The sequence below is a fragment of the Carettochelys insculpta genome, chromosome 1 (genome assembly GCF_033958435.1).
Source record: "Carettochelys insculpta isolate YL-2023 chromosome 1, ASM3395843v1, whole genome shotgun sequence".
In the NCBI taxonomy this organism is placed as follows: Eukaryota; Metazoa; Chordata; order Testudines; family Carettochelyidae; genus Carettochelys; species Carettochelys insculpta.
In genome coordinates this window covers 107259493-107277525 of record NC_134137.1, presented here as the reverse complement: position 1 = coordinate 107277525, position 18033 = coordinate 107259493, and the positions used below count along the sequence as shown (strand labels likewise).

At 44.0% G+C, this 18033-nt stretch overlaps 1 protein-coding gene across 8 annotated transcripts in view; it reads right to left on the bottom strand.

Annotated features, from left to right (window-relative positions):
* Positions 1-18033, bottom strand: part of FARP1 (FERM, ARH/RhoGEF and pleckstrin domain protein 1) — a 298536-nt gene that overhangs the window by 20967 nt on the left and 259536 nt on the right. For 7 of the 8 annotated variants that reach the window (XM_074989432.1, XM_074989476.1, XM_074989467.1 and 4 more), the window contains exons 17-19: positions 9793-9874; positions 4402-4639; positions 854-984 (exon numbers count right to left, since the gene is read on the bottom strand). In XM_074989432.1, the coding sequence (XP_074845533.1) occupies positions 854-984; positions 4402-4639; positions 9793-9874 (451 nt within the window). The remainder of the gene's footprint in view (positions 1-853; positions 985-4401; positions 4640-9792; positions 9875-18033) is intronic. The other variant, XM_074989485.1, reaches the window with a different exon arrangement.

Genomic DNA, 18033 nt, shown 5'->3' with positions numbered 1-18033 from the left:
TTCCTGGTCACATGCATGGCAGGCAGCCCAGAGTCAGGTGCCAGCTCTCTGCCACTCAGAGTCGCATTAACCCGAGACACATGCAACTTGAATGCTCGTATCTTGGGCTCTACTGTAATTAGGGCCCTACCAAATTTACAATCTATTTTGGTGGGTTTCATGGTCATGGTATTTTAAAAACAAGAAATGTCACAGTATTGTGACTGTGAGGATCTCAACCCAAAATGCATGTGGGTCAGGGGTGTGGCTGTTGTAGGGAGGTTGTTGTATTGCCACTATCTCTTCAGAGCTACCTTCAGAGCTGGGCAGCTGGAGGGCACCTTCTGGCTGAAAGTGGAATCACCCCCTGTGCAGAAGACTGACAGCAGAGCACGCCACGTGCACTTCTGTGCTGCGGCTGGCAGCTGTGCTGACTTCAGAGCTGAGTTCTCAGCCAGCAGCCATGGAGCTTCCTGCAGCCAGTGGTGATTCCCACAGGTGGGTCTGACCTTGCTTTGGAGAGGAAGAGGAAACTCCTGTCCCTCCTTAGCTCCTCCAGGATAAGCAGCAGGACCTCAGGGCTCTGGAGTTAATGGAGCCTTGAATCCTAGAATCCTAGGGCTGGAAGGGAAATCAGGAGGTCATTGAGTCCCTCAGGAGATATGCCAATGGGGCTCTGGGTGTTTGCCCTCTCCTCCACCTGTGACACCAGTCCAGTTTCCCTCGCTCCCAAAATGACACTCCTCCACCCCACCCCCCCGCCATGCCACCTCACTTCTATGCTGCTGATGGTGTCTTTTCCTTCAGGGATGGGCTCCCAGACAGCAGCCACTGCAAATTTCACTTACGGTTCTTGAGTGAAATTGTCACTTACCCTTCCGGGGATCACCAGATTATCAATGCCTAGCAAATCTTTCTTGAGTTCATTCAGCTTCTGGAAGTTCTCCATCTTTATCATACTGCCATGGAGCTGAGCCACCATTTCAGAAATCTCAGCTAGAGCAGCTATGAAAACAACAACAAAGATCTTTTTAATGCTCATATCAGACTTACAAGCAGGTCCATAATATTTATTCCATCTGTGGTGTAAGGGTCACTCCCAAGACGACAGTTAAAATTCTCCCTTTCTTGTATAAGGCTACTCTAACTGGCTTCAACTGCATACACAAAAATTCAGAAGACTCTTTTACTGAGGGTGGCAGTGCTCAGGCCTTGTTTACCCCACCAAGTTTTGTCAACAAAATTGCCTTTTGGTGACAAAGCACAGCGTATCTACTGCAATGCAACTCGGAGCATTGATACAAGAGTGAACTTTTTAAAACAGTACCTAAGGGCTCCACAACTATGAGATTATTTTCCTTTACCCATCATGGCAAATGCAGAGAACTAGCTAGAATTCACACCTCGGCAAGGATTCAAGCATGCTAACATTTGCAGGCGTCCAACAACCAAGAGACAACCAAGAGAGGAACATGGGTTACCTGGGTTACCTACATGTCTGCGAGTGTGTTTGTCTGAATGGGGTGCACAGCCCCAATTCTATTTAAAAATCCATTTAAACTACTTTCTCCAACACCAGCCCACTTGGGTTTTGGATGGCTGCCCAGAAATAGAATCAGAAGCTTGATTTTAAATAAGAGGATATAACAGTCCTGAACAAAAAACTTACTCTTGTCAGGGACTGCTCCCAAGCACCCTCTTGCGCTGTCAGTACTGAAGTACAAGTACTACTGAAGGAGACAGGCCCGTCATGTTTTATCTCATTTAAAATATTTGTTAAATCATTTTGGTTTCTGCATTATGCATAGTTTAACATTAGGCCCTTCTCTAACCATTTCCTTTCTTATCTCTCTCAGTCATCTCAATATTTTTCACACAGCTCACAGAATGCGTCTCCCCACATCACACCACAGGGGAGCATCTCCATATTTGGAGAGGTGGTGAAATGGCTGCATGTTTTTATTTCTACAGCGCAGACTGCTTGTAAATCAAGAACTTGTTTTTGGCCTCCTCCAGCAATGAAAGAAACAATCTGATCAGCGGTTTAAAGTGCAGAACTATTATTGTGCTTTATTATTATCCTTATTCTTCCGTTCTCTCCAAAGACTCGTATGTCCTTCAATTAAAGGTATAATTGAAAATGTAACTGGCCACCTGGTTCCAACCATCCTCAAATATTTGCACGTCTGCTCTAAAATGGAGGTGGGGGGATCTTTAAACAGTTTCACAGCAAGGGATTTCTGCTCTATTACAAGGACAAAGATTTAGGGTGGGAATTTTGAAAGGCACCTGATTTAAGAATACAAATGCCATGGAAAATCACACGTAAGTGCCGAGGAGAAAATGGAGTGCAGGAATCAAGTCACCAAGAACAAGAGGCAAATGCTGGGTAAGAATCACAGAAGATTCTCCATCACCGAGCATTTTAAAACCAAGACTGGGTGTCTTTCTAGAAAATAGGTCCGAGGAAACTTTCCGGGGAAGCTCCCTGGCCTGTGTTCTCCAGGAGCTCAGATCAGAGGATGACAATGGCCCCTTCTGGCTTTAGAACTGATGAATCTGTGAAAACCTTACATGGAGAATCTTTACACATTGGAGAAGAACATGATAGTAGCATTGACCATGTAAAGCAAACCATGGAAATGGCAGTAAAACAGACAGTGTGTCTGGAAGAGGAGTGTGCTGTCATGCATGTGTACAGGCAACCTTAATTCTGAGACCCCTGACTTTGGCGTGCTTACTCTGCAGCCTTAATATGCTGGTAAAGTAGTTTCTTATTTATACTACAGCATGCCTCGTGGTTAGAATGCAGGACTAGACATCAGGAAATGGTGCAGTGGTTCACTGTTTATTGAATTAGATTGTTCCTCCCCATTCATGAAATAAGAGTTTCTAAGGAATGGAAGGAGGGAAAAGAGCAAAATAAAGGCAGTGGATTTCGAGAATGGAGACTTTAGCAAACTCAGGGAGCTGTTAGGGAAGGTCCCATGGGAAGCAAGTCTACAAGGAATAACTGAAGACAGTTGGTAGCATTTCAGAGAGACATCATGAAGGGTACAAGAACAAACTGTTCTGCTGCATAGAAAAGATGGGAATTATGGTAAGAGACCAGCTTGGCTTAACCAGGAGACCTTGAATGATCTAAAAATAAAACAGAGTCCTACAAAAGTAGAAACCAGGTCAAATTACAAAGGATGAATATAAACAAATAACCCAAATTCGTGGGGGGATGGAGGGGAGAGGGCCGGGGGGGGCAGCAAAATTAGAAAGGTGAAGGTACAAGATGAAATCAAACTACTAGAAAGACATAAAGGGTAACAAGAAAACATTTTACAACTCACATGAGGCTACTATAAGGTGGCTGCATGGCTGGACAACCATTCTAAGAGAGCAGTTATCAATGGATCACAATCATGCTGGAAGGGCATAACCCGAGGGGGTTTCACAAGGATCGATTTTGGGACTGCTTCTGTTCAGTATCTTTGTCAACGATTTAGATAATGGAACAAAAAGTAGGTTTATAAAGTTTGTGGATGTTACCAAGCTTCGAGGGGGTGTGTGGGGGAGTGTTGGAAGGGCTGTAAGTGCTTTGGAAGATATGATTATAATTCAAAATTATCTAGATGAACTGGAGAAATGGTTTCAGATAAATAGGATGAAATTCAATAAGGAGAGATGCAAGATACTCAGTTTAAGAGTGGCACACATACAAAGTGGAAAGTAACTGTCTAGGAAGATGTACTGCAGAAAAGGATGTAGGTGTCAGAGTGGGCCACAAGCTAAATATGACTCAACAAACACTGGTGCAAAAGAGTACACATCATTCTGACCTGTGTTAAGAGGAGTGTTGTAAGCAAGACATGAAAAGCAATTATTCCACTGTACTCCAAGCTGATCTGGCCTCATCTGGAGTATTGTGTGCGCAGTACATTTCAGGAAACATGTGGACAAACTGGAGAGGATCCAGAGGTGAGCGACAAAAATAATTAAAGGTCTAGAAAATATGACCAATGAGGGAAGGTGGAAATAACTGGGTTTGTTTTATCTGGAGAAGAGCAGACAGAGGGGGAATGATAACAGTTTTCAAGTACCTAAAAGGTTCTTAAAAGCAGGAGGGAGAAAAATTGTTCTCCTTAACCTCGGACGATAGAACAAGAAGCAATGGGCTTAAATTGCAGCAAGTGAGGTTTGGTTTGGACATCAGGAAAAACTTCCTAACTGTGAGGGTGGTTAAACATGGGAATAAATTGCCTAGGGAGGCTGTGGAATCTCCATCACTGGAGATATTTAAGAGCAAGTTAGACAAACATCTATCGCGGATGGTCTAGATGGTGCTTGGTCCTTCCCTGAGTACAGGGGACTGGACTTGATGGCCTTGAAAGGTCCCTTCCAGTTCTTGTAGTCTATGATTATTTGATTCACCTCTGGAATCTCTGAAGTCCACATGATTTGGTGGGTAGTGTTTGCAGAGCCTTTCCAATATCTGCTTATAGTGCATGAGCCTGTGCAAAGGCCGAAGCAGGAATGTGTTCAGGGGCAGGTAGCAGACTTTCTGTAACTCAAAGTCCCTGCACAAGGTCTCCAGCTTGCGAGAGTTCTTGATCCCATTCTCCAACTCCATCAAAACGTCACTGTGTTTCCGCAGGTGAACTGTTAGTTGCTTAAAAACAAAGGGGAAAGAAAAGAGACAGACATTAACACAGGCACTGCACATGTGGGCTACAAACCCACTTGATCCAAATACATTGCTCTAATAAAATCTAGCTAATATTGCTGCAGGTTTTTTTGCAACACAATCACTGTCTCTGTTGCAACATGGAAGTTCTGCCATTAGCCTATAAAAGAAAGATGAGATGGCAAACCCCACCCTGTCTGGAACTAATTTAATCTTTCATATCATTTCTTCCCTTCTCTGCATCCCCTGTAAAATAAACAAAAAACCCTAACTGAGGCAGACAGTCCAGCGCTGGTTCATTACCGTGATGCTGTCCAAGGAGTCCATTTCTCGCTTGAGCGTAAGTAGTCATTAAAACGCAGGACATTCTGTCCCTGGATGTCCCTCATACCACACAGTGGTGCCTTCGACTGCACCTGGTCTGTCAGTCCTCTCCTGTCCTTGGATGGTGATACCCACCCCTGCCCTTGCCGCTGCAGTGCAAGCCCACTCTTCCCAGCAGGGACCCCACAGCCTCTCTGCCGGGAGTATTTTCCCTCACTCTTGCTGTTCCTCTGGATCCAGGACTCCAGCCCTGGAGATGTTACCAGGTAAGAGCTTGCACTGCTCCTCTGTCTTCAGCCCTCTCTGGCTTTGCACCTGTTTCTCCTGCCTTCAGCGCGCTCTGACCCCACTCTCAGGCTGCAGAACTTCAGCGAGCAAACCCATCTTGCTGGTCTCCTGTCCTCTGATTACTTCCAGGACTCCGTCAGTCACCCTGGGCTGTAGCATCTCTCACCTGCCCTTCTGCTGTGACTCCCTGACCTGTTTTAGCCCCCCAGTGCTGTCCAACTCTCTTTATTGGCCGAACTCCAAGCACTCGTTCTGTCATAGGGGGCCTGGTGCTTTTTAATTCATGGGCTAGCCGCGCTGTGACACCTGCCCAGTCAGCGTGTAAGTTACACTCTCTCTCATCACCATTTTATATCACTTCCCAAGTTGCCCACCTAGTGTTACTTGGATGTGATGATGACCCAGAGACAGGAAACAGGAAGAGCTGTGACACACGTCCTTTCATATGAAATGCACCTGTGTTTGTGTGTGAGAGTCCGGCATTTCCCAGGAGCTGTGGCTGCTCTTTAATAATAAATAGGTGAATCAAACCTGGAATTATCATTGGTTACAGACAGGATCACCAAAGGGGACTAAGGAGGCAGGAAAGTCAGTGCCAGTTGTGTGTTTAATTACCTTAGTCCTTTTGGGTACAACTGTTTCCTAATTCTGAGCTGTTATTCATCCCTGTTATGGGAAACTGAGGCAGACTAGCAGCCACACTCCAGGTGGGTGCTCCAGGTAAGGCTGCTTTAGGATGGTTGGGTTGTAGGAGCTTCAGTCATTTTGTAGCATAAGGTCTGATTGGCTAAGTTTCTGATTTAATTTTCTTTTTTTTAAGTCGCCATTAATAAGTAATGAAGGGGATTCCCTTCTAGTCTGGTAATTGATTTTATTGATGAAGGTCACTGGATAGAGCCAGAGAAGTCTCTAAATGAATAAATATGCTGTCATAGAAAATGAGGGGAAACTGCATTTTGCATATGGAACTGGACTTCCAAACGCAGGTTAGCTTAGTCTAAAGCTCATGTGGTAGTTGACACATCTCCAGTCAATCCCCTACTTGTGATTTTGCAATAGCATTACAGTGCAGACTAATTTAGCTGGTTTCTAGGCATGTTACTCATTCATTTTACAGACACATTCTAACTGGCAGACACACTAAACCAGAAGTGACCCCCCCTTGACTGCTCTGGAGGCTGTCAGGCAGCTGTTATTACTTTTAAGCTTCTTCTTTACATTAACAAAATTGACAGGGTCAATTTACAGGTCTTCAAATAGGTCCTGTGCTAAGCGTGCAAATTCTAAGCTCAGTCTTCTTTTCTCTCTCCTCTTCTGACTTGTTTGATCCAAACTGGGTTTTGATTCTTTTCTCTGGAGGTTACAATCCTTCTCCAGGGCAATGTCAAAGAAGGGTCATACGGCATCAAAGACCAAATAACTTTAGGTTAAAATCATCAGATTCATAAGCAGAATTACCTCTAAAAACACATTTACTATTAGAGATCACCAGCTCTTTCAGACAAAAAAAAACTATACTTACTCAAAGTAAGAGACTGCTGTTAGAAAGTGAGCATTATGATTTATCAAGGTATCGGAACACATCTAGGTGAATGAAGCAGTCTGCTAGGTTTATAGATTGCAAGTCTGTTAGTGAAAAAGTGCCCTACTAGCTATGGCAGCAGATTTAGAATCAGGATTCCCAAGTTCTATTCTCGGCTTTGTCACTGGTTTGCTGTGGGCTGCTTAGCGTGACATTCACCCTTTCTGTGTTTCAGTTTATCTGTCTCTAAAATTAGAAGAGCACAGTAACAGACTGACAATCTCTCAGACAGACACACTGTACCCAATTAAGTTAACTCTCATTGAATTAGGTCTCATAGCAAATGGAGCATGTGTTATTTAAGAACCGTATGTAACTCCTGCAGGAGGAGGAGGTTGCAAATGTAATTCCTCAGTTACCAGCTCTTTGAAGCCACCCCATGCAAATGTCTACACAGATTAGCTCAAACTAGAGTCTCTGGCGGCCAACAGAATGGGAAAGTATTCTTGGACCAACAGCCTGGTTTAAAACAAGCTTGGGACCTTTCTTCTGGTCCAACAAAGAGATCGGGCCCCCTGGTCTACGGAGGGCCACAATCCTTAGGGAAGGTTTGAAAGGACTGAGCCTACTGCAGCCTCATAGGACTGTGTCCTTTCCTGAGCTAAAACTGTGATGAACTTGAAACCACAAAGAAACCCTTTGTTGGGGGTCTGGAAGGATGCCCTTGTCAGGGGTGAGCTGAGGCTGGTGAGCTTTTTAGCCTGCGTGTAGGTTCTGTTAGTGTTTTTAATGTGCTTCCTCTCAACTGCTTTTACCATAAGAATGAAACACCCAAGAGCTGTGTGACAACTTACAACTGTGGACAGTCACACCATTAAGTCTCTGAAGGGAAAGCAAGCTGGTGTGCTTGGGGAGCTGCCTCTGATGGGAATAACCCAGTGAAGACAGGGGGCTGTGCAACCTTGTGATACCTCAACAGATGGGAGAGAGATGCAGCTTTCCTCGCAAAAGAAAGGCAACAGATGCAGAGTTGGAGGCCTGAGAGAGGCAACTATGGGCACTATGGTAGGTGAAGTTGCCCCGAACTGAGACAATACCTACCTATTTGGCAGGAATGACGTGGGACCTTAAGAGCACGTTTCTCTGCTCTGGAATTGAAGTCTGGTATTGCAGCTACCAAGTGCAACAGGAAGGGGATTAATGAGCAGGAAGAGGTAGCTAATATCGGTAAAAGCACTTCAGGATCCTTGGATGAAAGCTCTACGTAAGTCACTAGCTCTTTTGCGAGAGAGACAAGCTGGAAGGGGTAATATCTTTTATGGCCCAACTTAGGTTGCTGAGAGGGGCAAGCTTTCGAAAATTGGTCCAATAAAAAAGAGATTGCCTCACCCAGCTTCTCTCTCCCCTATCCTGGGACCAACACAGCTACAGCACTACATAACAGCTCTTCTGTCAAATGTTCTGCTATTGCAGTGCTTACTCTGGCTAGGTAGGTAACTCTAAAGAAAGTTTGTAAAGGGAAAATGATATGCAACTACCAGGACTGACCAAGTGTGTTATTAATAATGTAAACCTGTGTTAGTGGCCTAGATTGTAAAGACTTCTCTAGTGTCTTTACAGGGCTGTAATTCTGTATTCTTTCACTGCACTGACCAGTAATATGCAAATTCTGCAATGCTACTGCAGATGCGCACTGTATAAAAACAGCATGCAAAATGCTCCTGTGGCACGCTACAGCGAACACAGATGTGGGGTGGGTTATTTTGTGTTCAAAAAGCACTACCTACTCTCTCCTTTATTAAAACTGCCGCACCTAATCTGGAATTCTAGAAGCACAAATAAAGCTTTAAAATGGGTAAATGCTCAGGAAAGTCAGGTTTGCAAATACAGTAAAACCCTCAAAATGCACAAATTTCGAGTTGCGCTTCGCAACTCAAAATCCCAGTGCCCCCCGCTGTGGCTCAACCGCTTCCCCGCCCGGTTCACCACCTGCACACAGCTCCAGCTCACCCCCTACCCCGACATCTGACTCCGGCTCCTCACCCCTCACGCATGGCTCCGGTTCAACCGTCCCGCTGGCTCAGCACCCAAGCATGGCTCTGGCTCAACCCCCCCATCCTGGGTCACCAACCACGCACAGCTCCAGCTCAATACCCCCCGCCCGCCACACTGGTCCAGACCCCCTGTGTGCGGCTCCGGGAGGCTCAACCCCCGTGCGGCACTCCAGTTCAAACCCTCCACAGCTCGGCTCACCAGCTGAGCGTCGCTCCGGCTCACCATCCCGCATGTGGCTCTAGATCAAACCCCCCCTTCAACTGCCCCCTGCATGTGTGGCACCGGCTCAACTCCACCCCCCACTCGAGGCTTAACCCCCACATCCCCTCCCACGGCCCCAGCCCACCACCAGGCTTAAGCCTCCCAAACTCACCTGCCCCCTGAACCCCAGGACTTACCTTTCAAAAGGAGCTCCAGGTGCTCCTGCTGCTTCCTCAGCTGCAGAACACGTGTTCCGCTGGGGAAAAAAGCCACCCCCCCCCAGCTTATGTGAAATTCCAGTTACGCAAGGGTGTGTGGGAACGGAACCCTTGCATAAATTGAGGCACTACTGTATGTTGCTACTTGGTATTCGCCACTGTATGATCATCGCTCCTGCAAATCCTACTTGGAGGCATGCATGCATGCACATTACCTATTCTGTGCTCTCAAACGTCTATGTGCACACATAAAATGGGATCTCATTTTGTTTCCACATCTGAAAGTTTATTTAGCTGGAAAATCTTGCTCCTGATTTTGCTTGTATTGCTTCTAAGGATTTTTGAGCCTTAAAACCAAAGGACTTTCAACACTCATCTGCCTAAATGTTTAGAAATTCGCTGAATGAAATCTTTTACATAAAAGCTCCCACAAATAATCAAAAGCAGCAGAAATGGCAGGACTACAGTTACATGAAAAAGACAATGAATCCACCCCACGCCAAACCTTGCTGGTTATAGATTGTTCCTACCTTCATACTCTGAATGTTCTTAAGCATAACATCACCAATTCTTTGGTAATCGCCTTTAATGTGAGCGTTGGAACGGCCTTCCCTGTCAGCAATAGAAACATCGACACTTCAGTCACGCAACATAACTACATAATCACTCCCAGAGCACCAAGAAACTCAACTGCTTATTCTGTTCAAAAATCCGGAAATTCTATGGTCTTTAGCTTAAAAACCCATGAAGAAGCTTTTAATGTACTGTTAATTCCCATGAAGAGAACATTATTCATCTAAATTGGCTTGTACTAGTAACATCGAGAGAGGGCAGCAACCTGACAAAGCCATCAGGCTTTTAAGGAAAATTGGCAACATTTTTAAAGCTATAAATAGAGAAAGTTGGGGGCAGGAAGACAAACAGGAAAGATGTTAAAATGCTGTTGCAGTTCACTAAACATCGATTGTAAGGAGGAGACAGAAGGGGGGTGTGTGTGTGTGTGTGTGTGTGTGTGTGTGAGACAGACAGACAGACGGACAGAATTGTAATCACAGCAGGGACTGCTGATGTGAAAGTTCTAAGAGCCCTTCTACTGTTGAAAGGGGAAGCAGTCTACAAGATTGCCAGTACTCTAGGTTCCATACAGAAGTGTCACATACAGTAAAACTTCGATTTAATGGACCCCGATAAAATGGATTTCAGAAATAACAGATGCTGAGTGCCAGCTCCCACCCCACCCCATATAAATGCCAGAGACTCACCAGAGCCACTGCTGGGACTGGAGGGGCTGCCAGAATGGCTGGGGCTGCCAGGGCTGGAGAGGCCACATGGACCAGAGGAGCAAGGGGTGGGGAGGGAGAGGGTGGGAAGCTCTCCTCCCACAGCCCCATGTACATGGACCATGTTGGAGCCCCGCTGCCAATGCCTGCAATGGCGCTGAGCAGCAGCCATGGTGTCGCAGGCTGCTGCCCGCTGGCAGGCTGGGGTGGCCATGATCTACCTTCGCACAAGCAGCTCAGAGCTGGGGGCTACAGCAGCTGCAGTGCTGAGAGCTGGAGGAGGTGGAAGGAGCTGGGCCAGCATTCAGCTCCTCTCCTGGTACTTGGGAGAGGAAGATGAGGTGTGAGGGGAAGAATGGGGCAAGAGAGGGGAATTGAAGGAGGGGCAGAAACAGGAGTGAGTGATGGGCTGGGAAGGTCAGTGCATCATCATACAGTATAACCATTCAGGTATAACGGACTTTTGGCATTAACAGACACCCCTTCCCTGCTATTAGTCTGTTAAATCGTGGGTTTACTGTATTCACAGGGGACATTCCTATCAGTCTTCTTTTGCATGTTTAAAAATAATGCGAACACCACCTTAATCAGCCTGGACTTTCTATAACACGTGCTAACGCATATTGTGGTGGGTGCTCAGTTTGGGATAACTGTAACTCCTGATGACAAAGGATTATTTGTTTCTAAATGTGTAAAATAGATGTGGGGGCAGGTGCAGGGAGGCAGAATTAAAGGCACAGCACATTCAATCTTCCAAAACAATAAAAATACATCATGCTAGCAAACAGTGAAGGAAATTAATGAATTTCTAATCGTCTTTAACTGTTTAAACTATATTGGTCTGAGCAACACATAGACGGTAACAACCACCGGGGGATGGAGGAAATAGAGACAGAGAGTCTAGTTAAAAAAATGAAAGAGTGAATGAAGTCTCCATCAGTGTAGCTTCTATCATCAGCATCTTCTCAATGGCTTTTGGATTTTTAAATGTTAAATTAACAAGTGTGAGACTGAGGGACAAATTTTATCTGGGTGAACATGTACAATTCTACTGCAGGAACTGCACAGACCAAGTAAGCAGATATCTGTGATCTAAAATAAGCAGTTCAAAATTACCTCAAGCAAATGATCAGATCCTACCTTAAAACTAAACACATTTGTTGATTTTTCTCCACTAGAAATTTATTCATCTCATCCACACGCATTTTAGATTTTTTACTTTAGGAGAGTTCTATTTGCACTAAAGCATGAAATAAATGGAGGAGTAGGTGGTAAATCTTTGTACTTCTTAACAAAAAAAACAAAACAAAACAAAAAAACAAAAAAGCAGCAGAAATGTAGCACTTCAAAGACTAACAAAATGATTGATTCAGTGATGACCTTTCATGGGACAGATCTGAAGAAATGGGTCTGTCCCATCACTGAATCAATCAGTTTGTTAGTCTTTGAAGTGCTACATTTCTGCTGCTTTGTTTTGTTGGAGTATTGACTAGCACAGCTACCTCTCTGTTACCACTCCTTAACACAAAGACAGTTGTTGGATATACTCTACAATCACTAAATTACTGGAAATGTGTGCATACCTAAAGGGTTTACGGTACCCATCGAAAAGGAAGAGAAAACAGATTTTTCACAATCAGTGTACAAATATGCAGGGAGACACAGTTTTGTAAAGATATATGCATTTGTGGTTTATGGCTATGCTGCATAATCTCTTACTCACTCCTCTCTTACTGAAGAAATATGTTCTGCAGTGTATCATGCAGAACAGTGATGCCCTCTAACGTATCCCACAGCAGACAAAAGTTACGCAGGATGATGGTAAATTGTTTCAAATTCATCCCAAGTGGCACTGAACAACATCGAGTTGCTTCAAATGTTGTCCTTAATTATTTTCTATTGCAGTAACTCTCCCCAGCAGCAGCCTGAAGCCAACACACTTATTTCAGCAGAGGAAGTGCAGTTCATGACAATATTGATTAAGTTCTTTGAAATCAGTACACTTGGGTGAGAAACAGAACATTAGTCGTGTGTAAGCATGCCTTCTAGTTAGCTCTGCCAATTTGGCAAAAGCTGTAGTTTAAACAACCCGTTTGTCTTTCATTCTGTCTACTCAAAATGAGTCAAATGTATTTGCTAGAGTGGGCTCTACTGCAAAAGATAATAGAGGTGCATATGGCCATCATATTAAAGTTTCCACATGACCTGAGGCGAAAAAGAAATATCAGCTTGCTTCTTTACTGAGCCTTTCACTAGCAAGTCCCTTTATTCCCCCCACACCAAGCACACAGTTCTCCTTCCCGACTCTGTTTTTCATCCAACCACCTTGTCTGCTGAAATTTCCCCTCAGTTTACTTTTCTCTTGCTGAAGCCTCCCCTCTAAGGCGAAATGCGTTAAACCACCCTCCATCCAAAACCACAAGAATCTAAAATCTAGAGGCAGAAGTGCTGCTGTGACAGCAGGGAATGTTTAAAAAAAATAATTTTTTTCCCCCCTCATCTTTGAAGGCAACACTCAGCAAGCATGCTGGAACGCTCTATGCGTTTACAGTTGCACAAAGTTCTCAGAAGTTTCCAAAACAACAGAAGAAAAATTCTTGCCAGCCGTGAGGTGGGTTTGGGTGACTACCAACAGAAGAACTCTTGCTCTGTAATCACAATTCTCCTTAATTTTTTTTCACTGATTTTCTCCTCCTAACTTTGTTATATTGTTTACGATCCTTTTTTCATGCCCTGCATTTAATTTAAGTGAATAAACTTCAGCAATTATTGGTTTATTGCCAAGATAAATATTAACTACATTTTAGAATGCTATTCTGCTGAGAGAATTGCTTTGCTGGAGTTGACTCTATGCTTAGTCTAACCAAAATCTGTCCTGGAAGACATATTTCTCTACTATCTGTTTGCTCCTGGAGGCCTAACCCAAAGCCCAGTAACACCAGTGTAAGGGCTCCTCCCATTGGCTTCCTGGACTGGGGATCAGGCCCTTTGAGAAATACTTGCCACCTAAAAGCTTATCCCTGACCCATTGCAGCCCATGTGCTCTGCCAATCATTATTCAGTCACCTGAAACTATCCAAACCCCATAGCAGGAATCCTTCCTTTATAAACTTTCCCACCGCAGTTATCCAAAGCTCCTCTCAACAGCCACAACAAATCTTGCTGTGTAGCTCATGAGCGCAGACCCTGTGTGGCAGGGAAGGTGAGGGATTAGTAGGTCAGGCTGTCTATAAAAGATGCATTTCTTTCCCAAAGAGGCCAGCAGAGTGATGAAGGTCTGAATCGACTGCAGTAACTCAATAGGACTAAGCCAACAGAGATGATGATCTCATTTGTCCGCTAAAACAGACAAGAACCCCTAGACTGTTATAAAGCCTTACAAAGCAGGCAGATAGGAGGGCTCAACAGCCCATCCCTACGCCTTGCCAATCCTTTCGGCTTGCAGCTTCTTCCCACACAAATGTTAAATCTGCTTGTGCAAAAAATGAACTTCCAACTGTCAGGCAAGGAAAGCTTTAAAAACAAAAACAACTACCACCCCCCTTCCTCACCTGCCGCATAATCATTCGTAGGCGTCTAAAAACAAGATTCTAATCGCCTGTGACTGCTCCAAATAATGACATGTCTAGAAAACAGAAGTAATTGCAACACATTATTCACCACCTTACTGAAAGCCCTCTGAGATCTTGAAACTTCCCAACACCTCTACAAGGAGTGATAGACTACGCACAAGCCCATCACTCTATGGATCCAAGAAGCACTGAGCGGATGCCTCAACAGAACTTAAATCCATCAATATGGTGCTTAGCACTGCGGAATCTTGGGTCCATGACTGAGGCTCCTAGGCACTCCAGTAATACTTGTAATAATGCTAATGATAAATGAAACACCTTAGATTCCTGCAGTTCCTCTGTTTGTCTGATTTCAGGGAAATGAGTTTTGGGTGCTGCTCCACTCTGGAGAAAAATCTGACGGAAACAGGTTGGGGAGAAGAGGGACAGAAGGAGGGTCAATAGGACAAACAAATTTCTCTGGAGGGAAATGAGCTTAGGAAGCAATGTGTACAGTGTGAAAGATTTCTCCATGGTAAACATATCTTCCCTCCACCCAAAGAAACAATTCGGAAAGGACAAAAAATAATCCTTGTGCTGGTCTTATTTCTGTCACAGCACAAGGCACAGAAGCAGATAATAGCAAGTCTTCCTGAGCTGTGCTCAGAATGATAGTTCAGTTTGCTGAGGGAAAAGAGGTTCATCTGTTGTGTCAGCAGCTAAATTCTTCTATTTCCTCTAATTTCATGGGTCACTGTTTTGAACATGGAATTGGTCTGTCAATGAGTGGATACAGATTTCTCAAGTCATGGCTTGAATATTAAGCCTTTTCATCAGGTGCCAAATTCTGGTTTTGTTTTGGTTTTTTTGTTTGTTTTTTTTTTTTTTTTGTTAATTTCTATAAAACAGGTAGTGAGTGGCACCCCCTTCTCACAAGGTGCTGTAAGGCAAAAAATGTATGGCAGGGCAGGATGGAGCCCTATAATAAAAAGTGATATAATTATTGGAGATAGAACAGTATAAAGTAGGCAGAACTCCCACCTCATTCTAAATAGCAGGAGACATTCTTCCATCTACTTTCATCTCCCTAGTATAACTGCTGTAACTGGGGTGAGGGGTGGGGGAAAAGAGAGAGAGAGAGAGAGATCGAAGAGCCCTACAGCTGGTCAGGTAATACTCTTTACTCATTCTGTACTCCTTCCTCTTCCCTTTGGTTTGTCTTTGTCTCTTTGAAGCGCTAGATATTTTCTGTGCATCTGTACAAAAGCCATTATGTTCTAGACACTAGCAGAAAATACTAGGAATAATCTGGTGCCATGACTACTATAATTATGGCATAATCTATAAGGGTATTTGTGTCACCCGGAAGGGGCAACTAGCATAGGATCTGACTTTTCCTGGTTGATCTTTTCCTCCTGTTAAAACAGAACTGTGGAGACATGGTGAATTTTTTGGTTCCATTCAATTAGTCTGAGATTTGCTAAGAGGCCTGAGGGATTTGGATAACTTCCAGTTATCACAGAAAGTCGGACGTAGCTTTGAACACCTCAGCCTTACAGCCCAGATGTTCAGTCACAGAACTGGAGCTTTCAGAAACATTCAGCCATTACGTGACTGGAACAAGGACAGAGATATTCTGGGCAATAATCGCTGATAATAGCATGGACAGAAATGAGGTCTCCAAAGACAACCAGATCAACCCCAACACACGGTGTTTTTAATAAAGAGAAGACCCCACATAAGTGGAAAGATTTCTACTGTTTCTTGTCATTCAATTTCTGTCTGTAGCAGATTGATGGTTATAAGGCTCTTCACCAGCAGGAACATAAAGGAGGAAATTTATGCCACCTTCATCTATTTCTTTCACATCTGAAAATCTTCTCAAATTTCATTCTTAACAGCACAGAGTACTGGATCATTGTGTAAGTCTTCAGACTGGAAGAAGAGAGTGGTTTATTACTAGGGGAAAGACTTCAATTTTAACAGTATGTTATCTGATGCTAAAATAACCAGTGCGCTCCACAATACAGCGACTCTGCCAGCAGCTATTTTGGGTCATTTGAACAGTGCTCTTCTGATTTTCCTAAACTTGCACCACTTTAAAGAGAGTGGAAGGAAATCTGTAGCAAGAACATACTATCTCAAGCTGCCAGAGAATAGTCTTCTAGGAAATGGAAATTTGATGGAGACAATAAATCAGGAAAAATATAAACACAGAACCCCTAAAGGTCAACATAAAATTCAGCCACAGAGCTCGTCTCCACTGCTCTGGGGAGTGATGCTGCGGTGACCAATCCACCAGCTGTTGATTTACTGCATCTGTTTAGAAATGATAAACTGATATCCAGGTGCTCTCCTCTTGATGCTAGTATTCCAACCGGAGGAGAAGAGTGCCTCTCAGCACCCATCAGCAGGCGAGCAGCCTCTGCTGACCATACCACATGCAATGCGCTGCAGTATGTCCATTTCATGTAGCTCAGATTCATGACAGTGGTTGGTATAGACCAGTCATTTGCATTGTGCTAGTGACCCCATTGCAATGAAATCACCCAAGACTGAACTATACAATGTTATGAGCTTGAGGACAATCCTTCCTTCCAGTCTAGTTAGCTTTCCAGAAAACAACTAGCAAGATCTGTCTCTCTGTAAGCTCTCAGCTGATTCTTCACTGAAGGATCACTGTATTTCATACAGGTTACCAGTCAAAACTATGCCCTCTAAATGACACAAAAGCCCAGCAGACGAAACCCATGAGATTAGATAAAAACAAAACAATTGGGAAACATGATGACAAAGAGCCCTTGCATGCTGGTAGAACAAAGCTGCACCATGATTCCTCCCATAAACCCCTCTTCCTGAACCTCTGTTGCAGTTGTTCTCCCAAGGCTAGAGAGATCACACGGTATGTCTTTCAGAGAGCAAGAATGCCACCACTATATAAGCCAGACACACCCTATCAACAACTGCTACAGCTTCAGTGATGCAAGCTAAGCCCTAGTCACCTCTGTGAGTGAGAAAGCACACAGGACCAGCTTGAATAAGCAACTGGCCCATTCCATACAAACAAAATATTTGCCTGTATAAAAGAACAAGGTAGAAATTCAAACTGAACATATTACCGTGCTATTGTCCCTGGACAATTTGGTTTGGTTATGCTAATTCTGAAGCAAGGCAGAGGCAAACCAAGATAAAACACATATTTTAAAATTTTTAGAACTTTATAAAGGGAAAGCCCAAAAACTGTGCCAGGAGCATAACAACCTAGAACATTGCCAAGTAATTAGATTTATAATAATAAACCATAGGTTACCAACACATTCAATGTTGTCAGCATGTACACATTACTCTTCTTCAGTCAGTGCAGTTCATATAAAAACATTTTTACTAAGAAAAGCAAAACAGATCACTCAATGACATACTGGGTCATTTGAGTGAAAAAAAAAAAAATCAGTGTTTCCTCTCCTTGGCTGTAAATCCACCTCCTTGCTGTCCTGTTCTTCACATCTCCTTAGAGTCAATATTCCTGAGACTGTGACTCTGCTTGCCAAGTTTATCCACAAAAAAGGTTACCACTGTTTCATAACTGTTGCTCTTCCAGCTGTGTTCCTCATATCCATTCCATTCTCGGTGTGAGTGTCCAAGTGAGTGGTTGTTGGAAACTTCTGCCTTAGTGATATCTGCAGGGCCGGCTGTGCTCACACATCAGTCTATTAGGTGTCGCTGGCCCTAAACCCTCTTGGTTCCGTTTGGCCAACAATTCCCACGGAGGGCAAGGAGGGTGGTTCCTGGGATGGACATGAGCAACGCATCTTACAGAATAACAGTGTACCATCTTTGTTTCAGGCAAGACAGAAAAGCCACCTCCCTTTAAGCAGCACCCATGGATAATGTGACGATTAAGATAACTTATGCATGCTCTGTTTTTTTTTATTTGAGAGAT